Genomic DNA, 19,040 nt, shown 5'->3' with positions numbered 1-19,040 from the left:
GCCTAAAGATCGCAACAAAAGCGCAAACTCGGAAGCCTGGCAAAATATGTATAACCTATTAGCGCTTCATCCATCACCGCATAAAGCCCCTTCGCACTTTGCGAAACCACCGTACAAATGACAGTTTAGTGTTGGGATTTGACTTTTATTTAGCATGGGTTGTACGTCGCGTACCCTGCAAAGCATTGCGAGCGCGCGCGTTGAGGAGGCGGTGAAGAGGAACCATAATCATAATAAAAAAAGGAAGGTAAACAAACAAATATGTTGCCCACAATGGGGAGCGAATCGAAAAGAGGGAAGCAAAACAAAAAAGCTGAATGCCTATTGATGTGCTCCGGTTGTTCCGGTGACAGTATTTTATAAATAATTCATTGTGGAAAACGAAAGAACGGCGTTACGCGACGCTTACACACAGCGTACATTGGGGGTGGTATAGGCTGTGGGGGTTTTGTTTTTTTTTATTTGTCCAAAAAATAGGCTTTGAGTGATGAGAAAATTATTGAAGAATGATGATGAAAGCTTCTTCAAGCTCGCTGGCCCGTGGGTGAATGATAGTTGTTTTTCACGTACTTCTTCCTCCATTTTCTCGCGCACGGTTGAATCGCACGAATTATTTACAATAAAATCCGTCCAGTGCGCGTTGGCGTTATTTATGAATTGGTAACGAACCCTCGGCACTGGCTGTGAAAAAAAGGCTCAAGCTAAACCATGCAAAGGAAAGCAAAGAGATGGAACAAAGAGCCCTGTCGGTACACAGCACAGTTGTACACGCAGGGAACGCACGCTTTCTCTAGCATAGCGTCTCTCGTGCTTTCTTCCTTCCTGTCGATTAATTGACTTGTTTCATCCATGAAACTGTGCTGGAAAAAAACTCATTCACCTTGCGTGGGCTTGTTAATGAAGAAGTGAAAAAAAACAAACAAAACCATGTAAATCTCGATGCATCATTACACTTGCAACATGCAGCGCAGCGAAGGTGAGAAACTGATGTGCAAATAGGAGGATGGTCATGTCGCCACTCGCGTACAACACAGTACTAGCCCGCTTGTACCGTCCTACAGCCGTACACGGAACATTTTATCGGATCGACGCGTTAAGGGAACGAGTTACGGGACTTCAATGAAGTGTAGGAAACGAGACGCATCTGTGGGAGGGCGACGGTTTATATAATTTATTTTTACCAGATCATAAATTCTGCTTTTTAATGGCGAGCGGGGAATACATAAATAGGCCTTCTTTATTTTGCATTCATCCCGATTTGGTGTAAATCCTTTGATTTTGTCTGGGACCAGATGATGGTGTCGAGGTCTTTCTCTCGTTTTCACTGCCATATTTATCTACTTTAAGATGCACACAGAAAGTGAAAGAAAGACAGGCTGAGAGAGAGAGAGAGAGAGTTTATTGAAGGATTAAACATTCAGCAACGCAACAAAGCATTGCGTTAATCTTATAAAGCCATATAACCCATAACATGGTACCATTACAACGTTGTTTCAATTCGTTGCGTTCATATCACTGTGCGGCCCAAACAACAGCCGGTAGATGGCCCACTTCGAACAAGTGGGTTATTATGCAACGATTATCTACTTCATTGAAGAGTCATTAGACGACATTATAATCGAATTATATTGAGCGGCAAACTGCAAGAGCACTTAAAAAGCCAGCAAAACTACACACACACACACAAAACAGCCCACACCGGGTCCTTTTTATCCCGTGAATCGATTTTTCATTTAACAAATGGGGTTGGTCGTTCGGGTGGCATTGATTGTCCTATGATTTGCTGCAAATAAAAACGAAATAACAGCAGCAAAAGCGAAAAAAGAAAAGAAATCTCCACCCATGGGAACGTCATCAAACGTAATTTGATGATCATGTGTATCCATTAATGGTCTTATGCTGTGTGTGCGTAAGGTGCGCAACCCTTCGCAGCATACGCAGGTTATAATAGTGCCACCCCTTTTCCATCGCCGCCCTCCATTCCGCTCCGTCCGGATGTTGCTGAGTGTATGCAAATGAACGACGGTCGGTCGCTTTTACGTAAAGGAGAATAAATAAAACAGGTTCCAGGTCGGGCAGGTCCGCGAGATGGCATCGCACAAACCTCCCCGCCAATGTTGAGCGGTTGAAACGTTTCGGTTGGCGACCGTGCTTGTTTGTGTATTTTAGCTTGCCATTTTCACTCACAAATCGGAGACAGTTTTCGCAGCCTGAAAAACAAATGCAAATAAAAGCTGCAGGAGAAAGAGCGAAATAAATAATAGCTGGCTGGCAAATATAGAATCGCACACTTTGCAAACCCCGTGCGCTGGGAACAACACATCATCAAAGTGTTTTTGAGCACTGACTAACGATGCTCGTGTTCTCCGTTCTCGCCACATGATCGCCGGCATAAAAAGTATGACAAACGCCACCACTCTCTCTGTGGTCGATCGGATTCGGTCATCATCATGCGCGCTCTCTTCGGTAATATGGCGATGATTTATGGCATGACATATTTGGCAAACACACACACACACACCACCGCCGTTGCCAACGTTTCGGTTGCGAAAAGTAAACATTCACCTTTCGGACGCGATCGATGGGCGATCGGACACGTGAAGCGCATTTGGAGAGGTGCTCTCTAGGGTCAGTGCAAAATATCAAACGATATCTTTCGATAAAATTGACAGCTCATCATCGCTCATCCGTCAACGCTCGGTGGGATGTAAGAGAAAGAAACCGAGATTGGAAATATAAATTCATCTTTTTAAACATACCACAAGTGCGCACACACCCGGGATCGCGTTTGTCGCGTCTTCCTCTGCGAGTCGTCGTATGTCTCCAACCTCGCGAGTAACCATACATCTTCAAGCTTCTCAGAACGTTTCGAAAGAACACCAGCGTTGTGTCTTGCTGCCTGCTAGTGAAAGTGTGTGTGTGTGTGTTTTTAAGCACGATTAGAGGTTCCAGCAGCCGGTTGCGTTCCCGGCACATTCGGAAGTGAACATTAGACAAGGGAATGATTTGTAAACAGCTCACTTTCCAAGAAGCGGGAAAAAGATGCAACAACATAACGACGCCAAATGTGCCTCCGGATGCAGAATACGATAAAAGAGAGAGAGGGCGCTCGTGCTGCCCTCTTCCTCCTGTTGCTGACTTCTTCCGGATGGTCCGCGATGGGGTTTGCTTTCTATCTATCGCTAGTGGGTGCAGTGGTGGCACTAAGAGTTTGAAAATAACTCAAAATTGATCTTCCTTCCAGCTTCGTTCCCCGCTTGTCAGTCAATCTTATTCTTACGCAGTGGCGGAGATGGGGCGTTCTTTTTATTTTTCTATTCTCTCAACCTCTCCGACCGACTCTTTATGCCATGCCATTGCCGTTGTTTTGATTTTGAGTTTCTTCGGTTCGGCTTTTTTTGTAAAAGACGCGCTGAAAGATGAGTGGAAACTAATCAAGCCATAGATCAAAGCACGGGTAAACGGGATCGGTCTTCGGTGTCGTACAAACGGGGTGGCAATAGGAGGACGCATGTATGCATGCTGTTGCTTTGGATGAATGTGAGAATGATTTTAAAAGCCTTTTGGGCACAGTGACAGTGAAATCAAAGGGCAGAAAGAACAAAAAAACTCTCATGAAAAATTACACACTTATCGGCTTGGAGCCGATGACAACAGTTGGGATTAATGTTTGGTTGAACACGCGGATAGGAACATCACATCTGATGTGTCATGTGTAATATATGCATTTAATTGTGCCTCAAAGTGGGTCGTGTTATTTGCCACAGCATGTAGTATTTCATTTAAAGTGTTTATAATCCACTTAATTTAATTAAAATACCTTTTTTCTTTTTTTTCTTTTTTCTTATACCCAGGAAATGTTGGAAGCTCGCATTGCAGAACTAGAAGAGGCCTTATTAAAGCTACAAGAACGAGTAAACCAAGTAAGTGGTATCGAACGACATAAAAAACACTAAACGGTAGACACCTTCTTCATGGACGACTTTTCTGTAGGTTTAAGTAAATTGTTCACCCCACTTCGACTAATTCTAATCCTCTACACAAACACAAACGCGTCCGCTTTCTACGATTTAGTATCCTTCCATTTCATAGTCCAAGTCTTACGCAAAGGGAGGGACAATATTGTTAAGGTTAAAAACACCAAGCGGAAATAAAGAACCAAGCGCTTTAAGTTTGCTGCACGTTCTTGGCCTTCTTTCGGCCTTAAATTGCGTTTCAACGAAGAGTTTTACCGTCCCCCCTCCGAACGCTTTCGATGTGCTTTTTTTGTCGGCCTCACTGTTTGGTGAAGACGACCGGGCTTAACTATCAATTCCGTTGAAAGTTTCACGCGGAGGGAAAAATCGAAAAACTTCCAAGGCTCAGAAGGACTTAACGGCGGCGAAGGGAATAAAAAATGTGCTCCCTCAGTCGGCAGGGCAGGGAACGAAGCGCTCGATGCCGAATATCCTGCTGCGTAGATTCTTTCTTACGGAAACACAAAAGTGACAAAATGTCGATGCCCTATCTAGATCAGGATGTTGGCCGCTGATTTACCACATGTTAGGGAAAAAAACAAACACGAAATTTACGTGTTGTAAAATAGCATTACCCTTTACAAAACGTACAACTTTGCGATAAATATTACCTAATATTAAGCAAAAACTTAACATGGTTCCAATCGTTTTGCAGTCTTTTTCTTGTGTAAAGTTGCGAAGTACCCAAATAAAAGACGCCTTCAGTAGACGACACCCTTGCCAAATCTTCTGCTGTTTTGAGTGCTTTTTTGTCGTACTCTAACGTAGCACGAAAATTTTTCTTGCTCCTTCCGCACAATGGGCCCTTCTCATTCGAAAAGGGAAATGATGAAATTGAAAGAAAATCTCTTTGTCTCTGGCAGAACGACGACGAGGGTTTGCTTGGCGTCGCACAGGGGGAGAAGAAAATCACCCCCGCCCGCCCGCACCCCCAAAACGGTCGGGGGGAATGATTTCTTGAGATGATCTGTTATTTGAATTATCCCTGGAATTGGTTTTATAATCTGGCAATCGAAGCGAATCAGTTCCTATTTTGGGGCGCATTTTCCTCACCTGATCGCTTCCACTTATTACGGTGGGAAGGACAAGTTCGAAAGCTGGTCGTGTGCCCGTCTAGCGAAAGTGTATTGTTTGTGTGGATGTTGGGTTGGTGGTTTTGTGTGTTTGGTAAACTGGCAACAAACGGGAAACATTGGCAAACTCCACTCAAGAATTGACTGTGAGATGGGAAATTTCATTATGGGCTTTATATTGTTTGAATCTGTACCGATGGAGAGGTCGGATGAAATTTGCACCATAATTTGAGTGACATTTATAAACGTCAGGAAATCGCATAATTTTGTTAAGCTGTACTGAACACTTGAGACGGAGGAATCTTGGATATATTTATTGTATTATGCTGATATTTTCGAATTGATTGAAACAGTTAAAGGGACTAGCGTTAGGTAAATCTGATTCAGATGCATGAATCTTAATGCATCTTTGAAATGTGCAATGAATCTGAATCTCGGTTGGAAAGATTCATGAATCTCAAAGATTCATGAATCTCAAAAACTCACGAATCGCCAAAGATTCAGGAATTTTAAAAGATTGAGGTATCTCGAAAGATTCACGAATCTCTAGGAATTTATAAATCTCAAGGAACTCATACATCTCCAAAGATTCATAGAGCTTGAGTTTTTCATTATTGTTCTTTTTGAAATAACAACCTACGTGTCCTATACAGGCTTTTGAAATTTCTTGGCAAGTACCAAGCAGCCGGATAGTATGTTTTGCTATGGGGAGACGGTCCATGCGAGGCTTGAACCTTCGACGAGCCTGTTGTTAGGTGGAATCGCGCAAATTCAATATTTTGAAAATCAAACATCTATAAAGATTAATGAATCCCTGGAGATATATGAATGTTAACGGATTTGTGAATCTTTTAGATTCATGAATCTTTGAAGATTAAATTATCTTTCGAGATTCATGAATTCTTGGAGATTCAAGAATTTTTCGGGACTCATGAATCTTTGGAGATTCGTGGATCTTTCGACATTCATGAATCCTTGGAGAGTCGCTAAGAGATTCGAATCACTCATCACTGAAAATTCATATGAATGAATCTCTACGAAAGATTCATGAAACCCAACACTAAAAGGGACCGAATTGAATTATACAATGGTTTTGTTGCACTCATATGTGTAGCAAGCTAGAAAGTAACTGGTGTGTGTGTGTGTCTGTGCCATTTCCGTCGCTCTTAATAGTATGTAAATTTCAGTGTATAATTTAAAATGAGATCTTAATGATAAATGTATGTTTTCTACCCCGTTCTTGTCGTATCGATTTAAATTAACCACAACCTGATTTTACCTACGAGAACTGATACATTTAGCGTTTAAACCACACACACACACATGAACTCCAAATTCCCATGACACTGCCAACGTACGACGAACAACACATCATACCGGGTGCGGGGTTTGCAGCGCGAACGAAATGTTTAATCTTTGTTTATTCGCTGTGGAGCCCTTAGGTCATCCGGTCGGTCCGAACGCGCTTCGCATGATTGGGCCGACCCTTCACGAACCTTGCGTGGGGAACGGCATTTTATCACTACCAATGAAAGTGCCCACCCTGGCATGTTCTTTACCATTCAAACCATCAACTGGCCTGTTGTGGGGATCCAAAAACGTGGGTGTTATGTTTTTTTCCCCTTCTGCTTCAGCGATTGGTTTCTCGTTACCAACACAAATGAATTCATCGAACGAAATTAAAAAAAAGAAAAAACTGTTGCTAAAGCCCCCTCTCAACCGTTTTGCAATCATTTCTGTAGCTGGGAAATACCTACGTGTAATAAAGCCCTTATGTTGTAGCAGACCCCTGCCGGTGTGAGCACTGGGTCGAACTGTTTGAAATGTTGGCATCACCGTTGCAAAACGAAGACACATACCCACACACACGTAAACACAGCCACAATATCGACTGTTGCCATTGTAACCAACCACGTATGGTGGAGGCTCTCTTTGTGCTTCTGGTTTGTTTGCTGTTTGTTCGGTATTATCCACACATAACCCCTTATTTGTAGCGGGAGCGGGCAACAATACCCCCAGGCTGGAGGAGCAGGAGTCCCAGGGGATCATGTTCAGTGGTTCATGCAGGGGATTTGGTTCTACCCTGCTACATACGGGACCACAGGTTGGCCCAGCTAACTGCTGCAAGGTGGGCGAGATAGGATGAGACAAAACCCCGGCACCCGGCTTCATCCGGTCGAGGAGGGGTTTTACGGTGTGCGTATGAGAAGATAAAATCTTGCTTTATTACCCGAAATATGATCCGCATTTTATTACCACCGATATCCCAACCAGAACCAGTGGGGAAGAGAATCTCCTGCCATGGCTTTGCGGGATTTTTTGGTGTGTGTGTGTGTCTGTTTTGGCTGCGTTCTTCCGGAAGTGGTAGCAAACAATGCGTTTGCTGTTTAAAATTCATTCACTAGGCAAAAAGGGGATGACCAGAGTTGTGTGTATGGATGTGTGTGATGTGACAGCTGCGCCCCCACAACCGTCAAATCGTCAGTAAATGTATGCCATTTTTTTCTGCTTGCATTACACTTCATATCGATATGCTTCTTCCCTTTCCCTAGAGGGCCGCAAGCAAATCGGGAAGTTTAAGTCATCAAATTTTGCAAACTCCCACCCTACCGTTCTCGGGCCACGCCGGTCTGTTTACCGAGTAATTGATTTTGCATAAGTAACATTGAGTGGAAAACGATTTTTCATGCCCTTTGAAAATCGGCCCTCGAATACTCGGATAACGGTCTGACGGAAAACTGGGCAGTGTCAGTGCGAAAGTTAGTATCGATAGCGCTGCCAACACTCGGGACGAACGGAGGGCGCGCGTTACATTACGCTACCCCATGTCCTCATGGCGCCAATCGCTTCTGTGTGCAGGGCGCAGTCCACCCGGACGAACCAAACACAACAGCAGCAGTCCGTAGCAGTCCGCCCTCGTCCTTAGTGTCCTGGTGGGGCGTTGTTTGTAGGGCCCGTTTGAAAACCCGCACCAAAAAGCCCAAGGAAATCCCCGTTCAGCATGACTAAGACGACGACGACGACGTAAACGCTCGGTGGCAGGCAAGTGTAGTAGTACCGTGCGTCCTCTCGCTCCATGTCGGGTCCTCTCGCTAATGAAAACGAAATGAATGTGCTTTACTGGCGCCAAATGGAGCGAACACACCCACAGGGCGCTTTCCGTTCGAGTCATTTCACTTTCCCCGTACTTTGTGCGTCGTTAGTTTTCCCGTGGTATGGGGGATTGTTTGGTGTTTCCCTTGAAGTCCTGGCGTTTGTTCGTTTGCAGGCGTTTTCGTTTGCAATGGGACAGTTACTTGCAGCGGAAGCCTACGCAGTCCCCGCAGTACGTTAGGCGGGCGATGGAGCAAAGGCGTTCAAGTGAATTGTTGATGTAAAAAGTGAATAGAGTTGCCGAAACAACTCTCCCCTTGTCCCGGGTTGACCTTCTCGCAACGTGCACTGGATGTGCGCAAAAGGGTGAGCGGTGGAAAGCGTGGGGCCATTTTCCACACCAACAACACAGCCTGTGTATGTACTGGAGCGTTGTCCTTGTGCCCCAGAGTAAAAAAAGAAGAGAAATCAAGAACCTTCAGGACGAATGTCCCTTTTCGGTTCTAATGCTATACAATCTGGCCAATTACATCGCGTTCCGGAAATGGTACAAACCCACACACACACACACACACACACAGAGAAGCAAAAAGTGCAATCGCTCGAGTGATGTGGGTTGGAAAACCCATTCGTCACGTGGCGCGCGTGGTCGAAAAGGCAAAAGGAAAAACGTGATGACCGCATCAATGCGAGTGGCAGCAAAAATGAATAATTGATGACGAGGAATTATTTTGGTTTTTTGACCAACTATTACGACAGCCTGCCGAGCGCATGGACGCACCGCTTTGCTTTGAAGCATAGTTACAGTTGTGGCCATAGTAAGCTATCAGAATATTTGTGATTATCAGAATTTCGTCTTCGATCTGATTCGAAAGAATCGTCTTCGATCTGCCTCCGACAATTTAGGAACCGACTCCGGAAGATAGGTTCGCCCAGCATTATCTGGAGTCGTTCGAAGTTGTTTGGAGTCGTTTGGTGTCGTTTGGAGTCGTTCGGAGTCGTCCAGAGTCGGCCGGAATCAACCGGAATCAAAGTCATTCGGAGTCAGACTCCGAACAACTCCAAACGACTCCGGACGACTCTGGACGACTCCGGACGACTCGGGACGACTCCCGATGGCTCCAGATGACTCCGGGCGACTCCGGACGACTCCGCGCGAATTCGGACGACTCCGGACGACTTCGGACGACTCCGACTTCTGGCGGAACTAGTGGGTCGGATTTTGCCAGAGTCGGAACGGAGTCGTGGGTGCTCCAAAGCACTGTTCCAAATCATCACTTCTCTGCTTCTACTGATTAGAACCATCTTGTCAAGACGCTGTAAATGAAACGCTATAAAGTTTTGGTCATGGTAAAGTTAATTAGTAGCCGTCTTATCTAAATATTTTATGAAAATCTTTTCGGAGAAGGTTGTATTATATTGCTACAAAGATTTCTATGGCCTAAGATAAGATTATTAGGCTGATAACTTGTACGATTTTAAGTGCTACTGTTGCCTGTTCTGTTACTGGGAAATCAATAAACGTAAATCTGTTACTTGGAATCAATAAACGCTCAAATAGCAATTAAATGCGGCATTGTAGTATTTTTTCACTTTTTTTTTGTAAAAAAAACATCATTAATGTTACATGTGTAGGTTTTAAATCATCAAGAATTTATAAATATTAAAAAAAAGAAAAATCAATTTTAGTATACTTGTTTTTTCTAATCTGGCTTTTCTGCTACTCTTATGACCATCACTGTCTCATCGGAACACAATAGCTGTATTTTTTCGAAATGCAGCATTGAAAAGCGTTGTAATTGAATTGTGTACCATTTTTCTTATCCTCCTCCGCTTGTGTAGGCATATTTTATTGCACAACCAAGCTGAGAATATATATATTTGACTGTTTCGAATGGGGCGCCTAATACTATGCGCCACTTAGTGGCTTTTCATTTGATTGGTTCTATTACTCATCGCCTCACCGGCATGGTACGGTGGAACGAACGTATTGGAGTGCAGAAGAACCAAAGACCTCCGTACTACAATCTTTGAGTAAAAAGAAAGAACACACACCAACACTAAAAAGAGAACCAAAGAGGCGGCCCATCATGCACTGATGAATGTCGGCCGGACGGGTAAAAATGCACAGAATTATGCTTCATTATGTTGCCGGGACACGCGTATGACATTCGTTCGAACATTCATGTTGTTGTTTTTTTTTATGTGTTTACGCTTTTATACTTCATAGGGCGCACACGCTTTGCTTTAATGACAGTGCTAATGGGACAGAAAGGCACGCCGTTTTGAAGTGGAATGATGGAACACGTGCGTAAAAATTTTCAACCGCCCAATAAAACCTTCCTTTTTGCGTCCAATCTTCTCTCTCTTTCTCTCTCTTCTCTGTCATATGATGTGGACCTAAGCTAAGCTATACCCAAGTTAGGTCGAATTTTCTATCGTCAGCATGAGTGTAAACGTTGTGGCGGCGGCTACTGAGAATGCTCGAGAAACGGGCTAGTCATTCATGGTTAGGTTGTTGTTCCATCTTCAGCACAGAAACATAAAATCACAGCCAATACAGCATTCCCAGCTGTCCCGATCGGTAGTGGTTTTTTATATTTAGGGTTGAACAGCTACTGCAAAAGGGTACAAAACCTTCGGGTTTTTTCTTCTTCCTCTTCTGTTGCTAATCAATCAGAGATTCTCTCTTAATGATTGGACGTTTCCGTTGAATGGTGTTTACTGTGTGTGTGTGGGTGTGCAAATAATTGGCGAAAGGTTTCCGATGCTGATGTTGGTCTTTTTTCACCCGCCCTTTCTTCGCTTAATCGGAAGGTCGCATCAGAAGCAGAAGAAGCGCTCGTAAATCTGTTCGACTTCAGCGTAAAACTGAGCACAAAGTAAAGCACATCCAGCAAATATATAGAACATAAAAGCGAAAGGAACAGCTTGAAGGATCCTTTTTTTTGCATGGACACATCTCCCCACGATACATTGTGTAAATCGGGAGTACGGTTTGGAATTTTACTCAGCCCAGTTGTGCAGCGGACAGAACAATTTCAGGGCTTTTACGTTTTCCCACCGTAAAGGGGCTCCGCAGTTGCCTCGGTTCTAATTTAACGGATAATTCAACGAATGGGTCGCCCGTGAGTTCTCACTATCACTATCACTGCACAGGACGTCAACGTTGTCACAACGAAATGCTCCAACAAAAACGAAGGGGAGAAACAGGCTCCATTCTAACTTGTGGAGCGGTGGCACATGACGATGACGGCAATGATGATGATGCTGATGCTGATGGAGGCGACGATGAGGAGGGTGTTTGGCAGTGTGTCGGCCTGCGCAAAGATGACTTCCGAATGGCTCTTGTGTCTTTGTGATGAAGTTTTCCTTCCTGGAGTGAATTTAAATTCTTCCCCCAATCCACTCTCCGCTACTTCCGTTCGCTGCGGGACGCGGTTTACGTTGGGTAGTTGCTGGATTCTGTTGGTGTGTGTGTGTGTGTGTGTGGATGTGGTGTTGAGGACTAGGGGTAGGATTGCGATTGAATTTCCCTTCATGTCACCAAGGGCTACGATGTGATGCGATGCTGCTGCCTAACTGACGCCGGTTGTTTTTATTCCATTTTGAAGCTTGCGCGGCCGATACCGTGTGGCACTTTGTTTGGGTTTTAATTGAATGCGAAAGTTTTCTCCACTCCTCCAAGCCCATGACCCTCCCCCCGTCCCGTAGGTGGACGGCTCATTCCATTTCCGACGTTTGAAAATGAGCTGGACCGTTTTGAGCTCGGCAAAGTGAAACGAAAGCACGGCATGGGAATTCAACGTCCACTCAAAATAGGCTCCCAGTAGAAGTGTAGTTGTGTAGTTGGATTTATTTACTTTCATTATATTTCACGATAACTTGCTAATAATGTACCCTTTTTTCTCTTTTGCAGAGCCAATGCAACTCGCCAACATTGGAAAAGGAGATAAAGGAGCATTTAGAAGTGTAAGTACCATGCATCTCCCTCGTATCACTTTACACAATTAAGTATGTATTAAGTTTGGTGAAACGAAATACCTTTTATATTTGAATACGCTAATTTTTTGGTAAACTGTTGAATAATCAATTCATGCGTGAGTGAATCAAAATTGTAAAAATAAATAGAAACAATTTCAGCAGCACCGCTCCGAGGCGTATCTTCCGGTGTCAAACGGTCTGGCCGCAAGCAGCGCGTACACTTTATAAATAAGCGCAGCCAGCGCACCCCTTTTGTATTTATTAAAATAAAAAAAAACAATATATGTGTATTTACTAACAAAACCTGCGCTGCATAAATACGGGACAGATGCAGGAGTGTGCCGACACTGGGGGCAGTATTACGCGTGTTTCACCCGGGTTTTACTCACCCCTCTCCGCCCCCCCTGCCCAAGCGGACAGCAAGCAACAAGCCGAAAAAACGTGCAAATATTTACTTTTCCCTTTTTTCTTTGTTCTTGCGTTGCGTTGCGATAATAAGTTGTCTAAATATGAAAATCCCAGCTGCGTAGCTGTCGAAGGTGAGCTGCGGGGGAAAAAGGAAAAGAAGCAGTAGCTGTGTGGGTTTGCCACAAGAAAAGCGACACTCTCCCCTCAGCACCCACAAGACAAACGCGCACACAAAACGATAGCGAAAGCGTTGCTGCTTGTTTTGCTCTGTGTGTGTCTGGGTGTATTTCCTTGATCCAACGGCGAAGCAGCGCGGCTTTCTTTTGTCAACCGATTCACACACCGAAGCATCAGACACCGACAGGTACCCGCAAGGGCGTTCGAGATGGCCCCCGAGGAAATGAATGAATTTTCCTTGTTTGGAAAAGCTGGTTTTCGTCGTCAAAAGTCAACGACGGAAAGGGAAACCTCTACCTGTCGCCTAGGGAAGCTTCGTTGGAAATGGGAAGATGTTGGGGGTCGAGTTTTTGGGGGTTGTGGGTTTTCCCGTTTAACCTAGGATTTTAATAGAGGGATTTGAACGTCAAATGGGGGGACGGCGAGGATGCTGCAAGAAGCAGCGAGGGGATCGTGAAGCGAGCGGGCTGGAGGTGGTTTGAGATTTATGTTCTCACAGTGAAGGAAAGGAAAATTTCCGTCTTTTTGGGGAAACTTTTTACCAGGGAAGACGCATTTCCCGAAGACCCATTTATGATGGTTTGGGCCGTAGTGTAACGATTAGAAAAAGGATTCTAGGTAGACATGATGATGGAGGGGACGGGACGGGAAATGCCTACCATCATCGTCATCACCATAGCGGCAGCGTGTAGCCTTCGCCGCCGTACGCGGTAGAACCCTTTTTGCGCTTCTGCTCTTTGTTTGCCGACCGAGAGGGCACGGGCACGGTCTTGCGCTTCCGGTTTCCGCCTGGCAGAGTGGCAGTGTGCAGTAGCAATCTTTTCGACAAATATATGCCAATCTCCCTTCTCGAGCAGAACCACCTGAGCCGAGAACCGATCAAGATGCACGCACGCACCGTTGCGAGTTGAAGGTTGCTACGGCAGAGATTTCACTCTGTGGCTGTCTACCCACGTCCCGGTCGTTCCTTAAATTCGATGCCTCACACCCACGTGTATATAATCCAGTTTTTGGTGAAGGAGCATGAATTTTTTATCGATTTAAAAGTTCCCCCCGTTCGTTGCCTCTGGCGCACTGTTGGCCGGAAACTTTCCCTGCCCGTGGAAGGAATTAGTTGAATCCGTGTTTGTTTTTACATCCCCGGAGGAAATTAGGGATTGTTTAAATGTTACATTTTATCCGAACAGATACTCTTAATTCCTCATCAAGCAGAGGGTTAGGGGCGAGCTGCTTCCTCCCTGCTATCGTGTCGATAGGCAGTATAAGCATCGCTCCATAAGCGCACGCTCTCCGCTCGGAAGTTTAAATTCGTTCGTTGGTGGTGTTTGCGGCGGTGTAGTTCGGGTATCCACAGTAACCGACCCTTTTTAGGGATTTACCGTAGTACGCGTTAATCCCGAAACGCCCAAACTCTTAACTGTTCGGGTTGATAGGTTGGAGAAGGAGGGTTTTCTTACCCTGCGATATGATCCAAGAGCATACACTCACACACACCCTAAGAAGTTATATTGATGTTGTTAAACTAATGCTTCCGTTGCCCATTTTCGATTTCCAGTATGAGCAAAGCGATGAGGACAAAGGATCGAAAATCGATGCAAGTGTGCCGAGAGCACAAAACACTGCAGGTACGTAAGTGACGGTGCAGCGAGAGTGGCGGTACTAGGCAGGTACTAATAAATCGGTTCACTCTTGCATCGATCCGCAGGTACGCTTTCAGAAGCAGGAAAACAGCCTGATGGCGCTGCAGAACGAGAACAAATCGCTACACCAAAGAGTACGGCAGTACGAAACATGCCTGGACGACATCATGCGCAAGGTGGTGGATGCGCTGGTGGCCGAGGACAGCCTGCGGGACGAGGTGGCAATACTGAAGGGCCGGGTGCGGGATCTGGAGGCACAAAATGCGGCCCTCGTCACCACGCACGCCAGCCCGGCCAAGAGTCGCGACGAGGGCTACTGCACGATGAGCTCGGGCCAGCCCCAGCCGCCGGCGGAAGGCCACCTGGAGGAGCTGCCGGAGGAGCCGGAACAGTGGCTAATGTCGGCGGAACCGTGCACGGCGGACATGGAGGACTGGAGCATGTCGCAGGAGGAGCTGGTGACGGCGCTGGACGAGGAAAACCACGAGTGGATCTGGAACTCCAACTTTCTGACGTCGGCAGAAACACAGACTGAAGAAATAACCGCCCTGCTGCACGACCAGGTAGGCGAACGGCAACCCGTTACGTCCTCCTCCAACAATAGCCATCACTCATTCTCGTTTCTATACTTGCAGATTGTATACTCGGAAGATGAGGAGGTAACGTGTACGAACTTCACGCGTGACTTTTACCGACTAGTCAGCTTCACGTCCGGCAGTACGCGCAGCTTGCATTCACCGATGGCTGCTGGCGGCACGGTCGGCGAGAGCGGAGATCTGAGCGGGAGCGAGCTGAAGGAAGCAGGCAGCAAGAGCGGCAGCAACACCGCAACGCGCGGGGCTCGCCGAACAGCCAAAGGAGTGGCGGCGTGCGACAGCAGCGACGAGGATGATGCCAACGGCAGCCGATCCCAAAGTCCAACGCCGAGCGAAGGTGGCCGGGCCCAGGTACTCAGCTGCTCGTCCAGCGAATCGAGCGATGCACTAACGGAGAAGCTACAGCTGCCCGCATCGGCGTCCTCCATGTCGTGCAGTGCAAGCACCACCATCGACGAGGAGGAGGAAGTAGTTTTGCGGAGCAAACCGGCACCGAAGAAGGGTGCCCAATCGCTGCCTGAATCACCGAATCGCCGCTACATGGGCAAACAGCAGGCCGATGCTGTAGCAATCAACCCGCCGCTCTCGCTCAACACGGCCGACCTGCTGCAGGATGTACTGATCACGTGCCACAATCAGCTAAACGGAAAGGCGGCCACGAAACAGGACAGCACGGCAGCTGCTCGGTCCCAATCGCCCGCATCGGCTACGTGGCGAAGAAGCACTGGATGGAGGCGGGTTCAGCGTGGCAACGGTGTCCACGTAAGTAGCGCCCGGAACTTACACACCGGATGAGTTGTGTTTGCGCATTGCGCTGAATGTTTGCCATCCTGTTTTTTGCCTTTTGCAGGAAACGCACATCCCCGTCCCGATCGGAGCGAAGGATCGGTTAAAATCGCCTCCGCCGGTGCCGATCCGCCGAACGTTCGCCAGCTAGCCGAATGTTCATCGCAGCCATTAACAACGGTGTTTCGCTCATTTACCTAGCAGCGGGTGTAGGAACAGCTGGGGTCTAACCGTACAACTGGTGCTCGTTGCGCACAAGTCCCAAACATGCCCAAGACTTATAAGTAATGTCGAATTAATCAGGTTATGAAAAGCAAGCGTTTTACAACACAGCGTTGTGCACACTAATATACACCATGGTAGTAGTACTGGTTGGGTTTCGTTTTCGCCAGACATTGCAAGCAATAGTTTTACGTCTCGAAACTATGTGGAGTTAGACAGGACATTAAGCAAGCACACATCCTCACAAATACTTACTAAAAATTATACAGTTATACACGAAAACCATGTAACATCTTTATAGTTAGAGTGAAGGCAGAAGCAAACACTAACAGGGCATACTAACCGCTTAACGTAGCCGTCGCGTTAAGGGCTACGTTAAATGATCCCTCACAAACAAAAAAACGTCGTTGAAGCAAGTAGAAGAAAGCAGAGGAACGAAAAAAAGAACTCTAGATTGTAAGATAACAACATTTGTGATAATACGTTTAAAAACATACAACAACTCAAAACAAAGAGAAGAAGCAAATGTGGCGCGCAACCTTCGCGATGCAAGCGCTGCGCCAAAATCGTACTGATAAATGACGGCAAAGACACACTCACTGATACGCCTCATACATAAACTGCCACCAGACAAGGTCGTCTAAACCTCATCCACACAGAAGCCGGCGTGTGCAGTGAACTATATTCTCTATATTGATAATAGGTGGAGCAGGGTAGCGCTTGGGTGGGTTTGAAACTGTTGGACAATAAGAATTTTTGCAGCATTTCTCTCGTGGCATGAGGGTTTGGCGTGAGGATGGAGACACACTCAGTAAATACTTTCCCCCAGCGGAACCGAAATCAAGTAAAAAGAGGTTGTGAGCGAATGGAAGGAATGCCACAAAAGAGTACGGAATCTATACATTTTTACTTTGTTGTTCGAATGCGTGCGGATGATCAGAACTCAGAACTATTTCTTATAAGCGATAATCGTAGTCCATCGATCGGTGATTGGTATACTACATGTTGCAAAAGCGATGCAGAAGAATGCAATCCTTCGGTCTGGAGATGATAATAATAGCAAAGAGCACGCTAAACGAATGCTAGCTACCCTTTTTTGTAGACATTACTGGTCTGAGTTGAATTGGTAATATTTTACAAATAAGTAAAAGGAAACGTTTGCGACTTCAACAGTTCTTTCACAATGATTTACACAACTTATTACCGCTTTCTAAATTAAATATCTTATGTGGTGAGCTTATTTAATAGATGGCTAAAAAGATGCTTTACACGCTATTTGCTTTGATGAGCATATCAGTTCATGTTGTTGAATATTTTTAATGCTGATCAATGTGATCGACCAAACGATGCGTTTCCTTTGCTCACGCATGTTGCTTACTGTTGTTTTGTTTTCTTCTTTTTTTTGCAAAACGATAAGAATTTAAACGTACATCTTTTTTTGCAAATCACAACCCTCACTAATACTCCCGTTTTGGAGTTGCTGAACAACATTATCGATTGTTGTTGAAAGACAACAGGATCGCTTCGTATAGTGTTACTTGTGAGTGTTTTACGTGAACCGTATGTAATATCAGCCAACTTCGCATGTCTGTAGCATTTCTACCGTCTTCTCGCTTCATATCTTACCGTTGTCTATACATAATAGTTGCGATGAGTTTTATTGCACGAATTTACTTAGCCGCAAAACAGCGTAGGAAAACAGTAATAGAAGGTGAGTGCAGGGAACGGATTGCCACACGAAACGCAACGGGATGGAAAGGAGGATGAACACAGATGAAAACAACACGAAAGGTACAAAATGGAATGAGCTCTGGTATGTGTGTTGGGTGTTGCAATTACTATAGACAACAACGTAACTAGCAGATATGATAGAGAGGTATTGGGTCCGTTACGGAAGAGTGTAGCCATGTTAAAGCAGATTAGAAATCAACCAAAATCAAACAATTCTCTTTACCATTTACTCTACAAACTGCATTTCCGTTAACAGAGCGTATCGTCCTTACACTTGTTCTCAGTAGTCACTATCCAATTCGTATTCACTCCGTACTGTGGTCCCTGCCTGTGGGTCTAAATATTTTACTGTGTTACCTAGGGCATAACCAATAACATTGCATGTGTCGTTGTGTAGAAGAGTGTCGTTCAGAATAAAAACAAGTTTGTTACGTGAACATCCTAGATAGAGTGACGGGGGGTAGATTACACGTAAGGTACTCGCGATGATTCGCTAGGCGGACCCAGCATTATACACACACACACAGCTAGTAGCATTACTGTTTGTTTTGTGACCGTGGTAAAGTGTTCGAAATATCATCAATCACTCATGCACACATCATAACGGAGGTGGAGAGTAGCGTTATTTTCTTCTTCTTGTCAGCGGGTTGTACATGTACTATAATTTCTCCTTGTATACATACTAAACGTTGAAAACCGTACTGAGACGACGCAATGCATTATACACTATTTACTTTTGTAATAGGTTCATATATATATACACATATAAGTATCTGCTAGAGGGACTTTTACTATTTATATCGAACTTCATAATACGCCGCACTACGAGTAGGGTGTGGAATATAACATGTCCGGGTACGTTGGTAGAACGTGCAGACATTTGTAGAACGTGAGCGTGTCTGTCACAGATACACTGTGGACACATAGAATGGCCTTCGCCGACCGAAGACAGAGTAGAGTTTGTGAAAACGATTCAAAATAGTAATATTAAAACTTTTTCAAACTAATCAATCAATCTGTGTGGTGTATTTGTTCCTAATTATTCTACGCTTCGTTTGTGATGACAATTTTTATACGTTTCGATCGATGTATTTCTTGACATGTTTAAGTTTTTTGTTATTCACTGGTGTATGCATATCAGTAATGTGTGGTAAAAAAATTAAAAAATTCTGTACTTTTTCGTTTCTGTATTTAACTGCTTCTAATTTGATGCGATTGACTCGTTGAAAAATGAGTTTGACACTCCTGTCTTGCAAAGAGCGGGAATAATTGTATGCAACTTGTAGCATACCCAAGCGGCAGTATCGTGTGCAA

General features: G+C 45.1%; 1 protein-coding gene across 4 annotated transcripts in view; it reads left to right on the top strand.

The window, feature by feature from the left end:
• LOC120893896 overlaps positions 1–18,741 on the top strand; it is a 54,015-nt gene extending 35,274 nt beyond the window's left edge. For all 4 annotated transcript variants that reach the window (XM_040296085.1, XM_040296087.1, XM_040296086.1 and 1 more), the window contains 6 exons: positions 3,855–3,923; positions 12,102–12,154; positions 14,307–14,376; positions 14,457–14,954; positions 15,027–15,749; positions 15,838–18,741. In XM_040296085.1, the coding sequence (XP_040152019.1) occupies positions 3,855–3,923; positions 12,102–12,154; positions 14,307–14,376; positions 14,457–14,954; positions 15,027–15,749; positions 15,838–15,924 (1,500 nt within the window). In that variant the 3' untranslated portion in view covers positions 15,925–18,741. The remainder of the gene's footprint in view (positions 1–3,854; positions 3,924–12,101; positions 12,155–14,306; positions 14,377–14,456; positions 14,955–15,026; positions 15,750–15,837) is intronic.
• The last annotated feature ends 299 nt before the right edge of the window (positions 18,742–19,040 follow it).

This window comes from Anopheles arabiensis, chromosome 2 (assembly GCF_016920715.1).
Source record: "Anopheles arabiensis isolate DONGOLA chromosome 2, AaraD3, whole genome shotgun sequence".
Classification (NCBI taxonomy): domain Eukaryota; kingdom Metazoa; phylum Arthropoda; class Insecta; order Diptera; family Culicidae; genus Anopheles; species Anopheles arabiensis.
The sequence above is the reverse complement of the archived record's forward strand: the minus strand, read 5'-3'. Positions and strand labels throughout refer to the sequence as shown.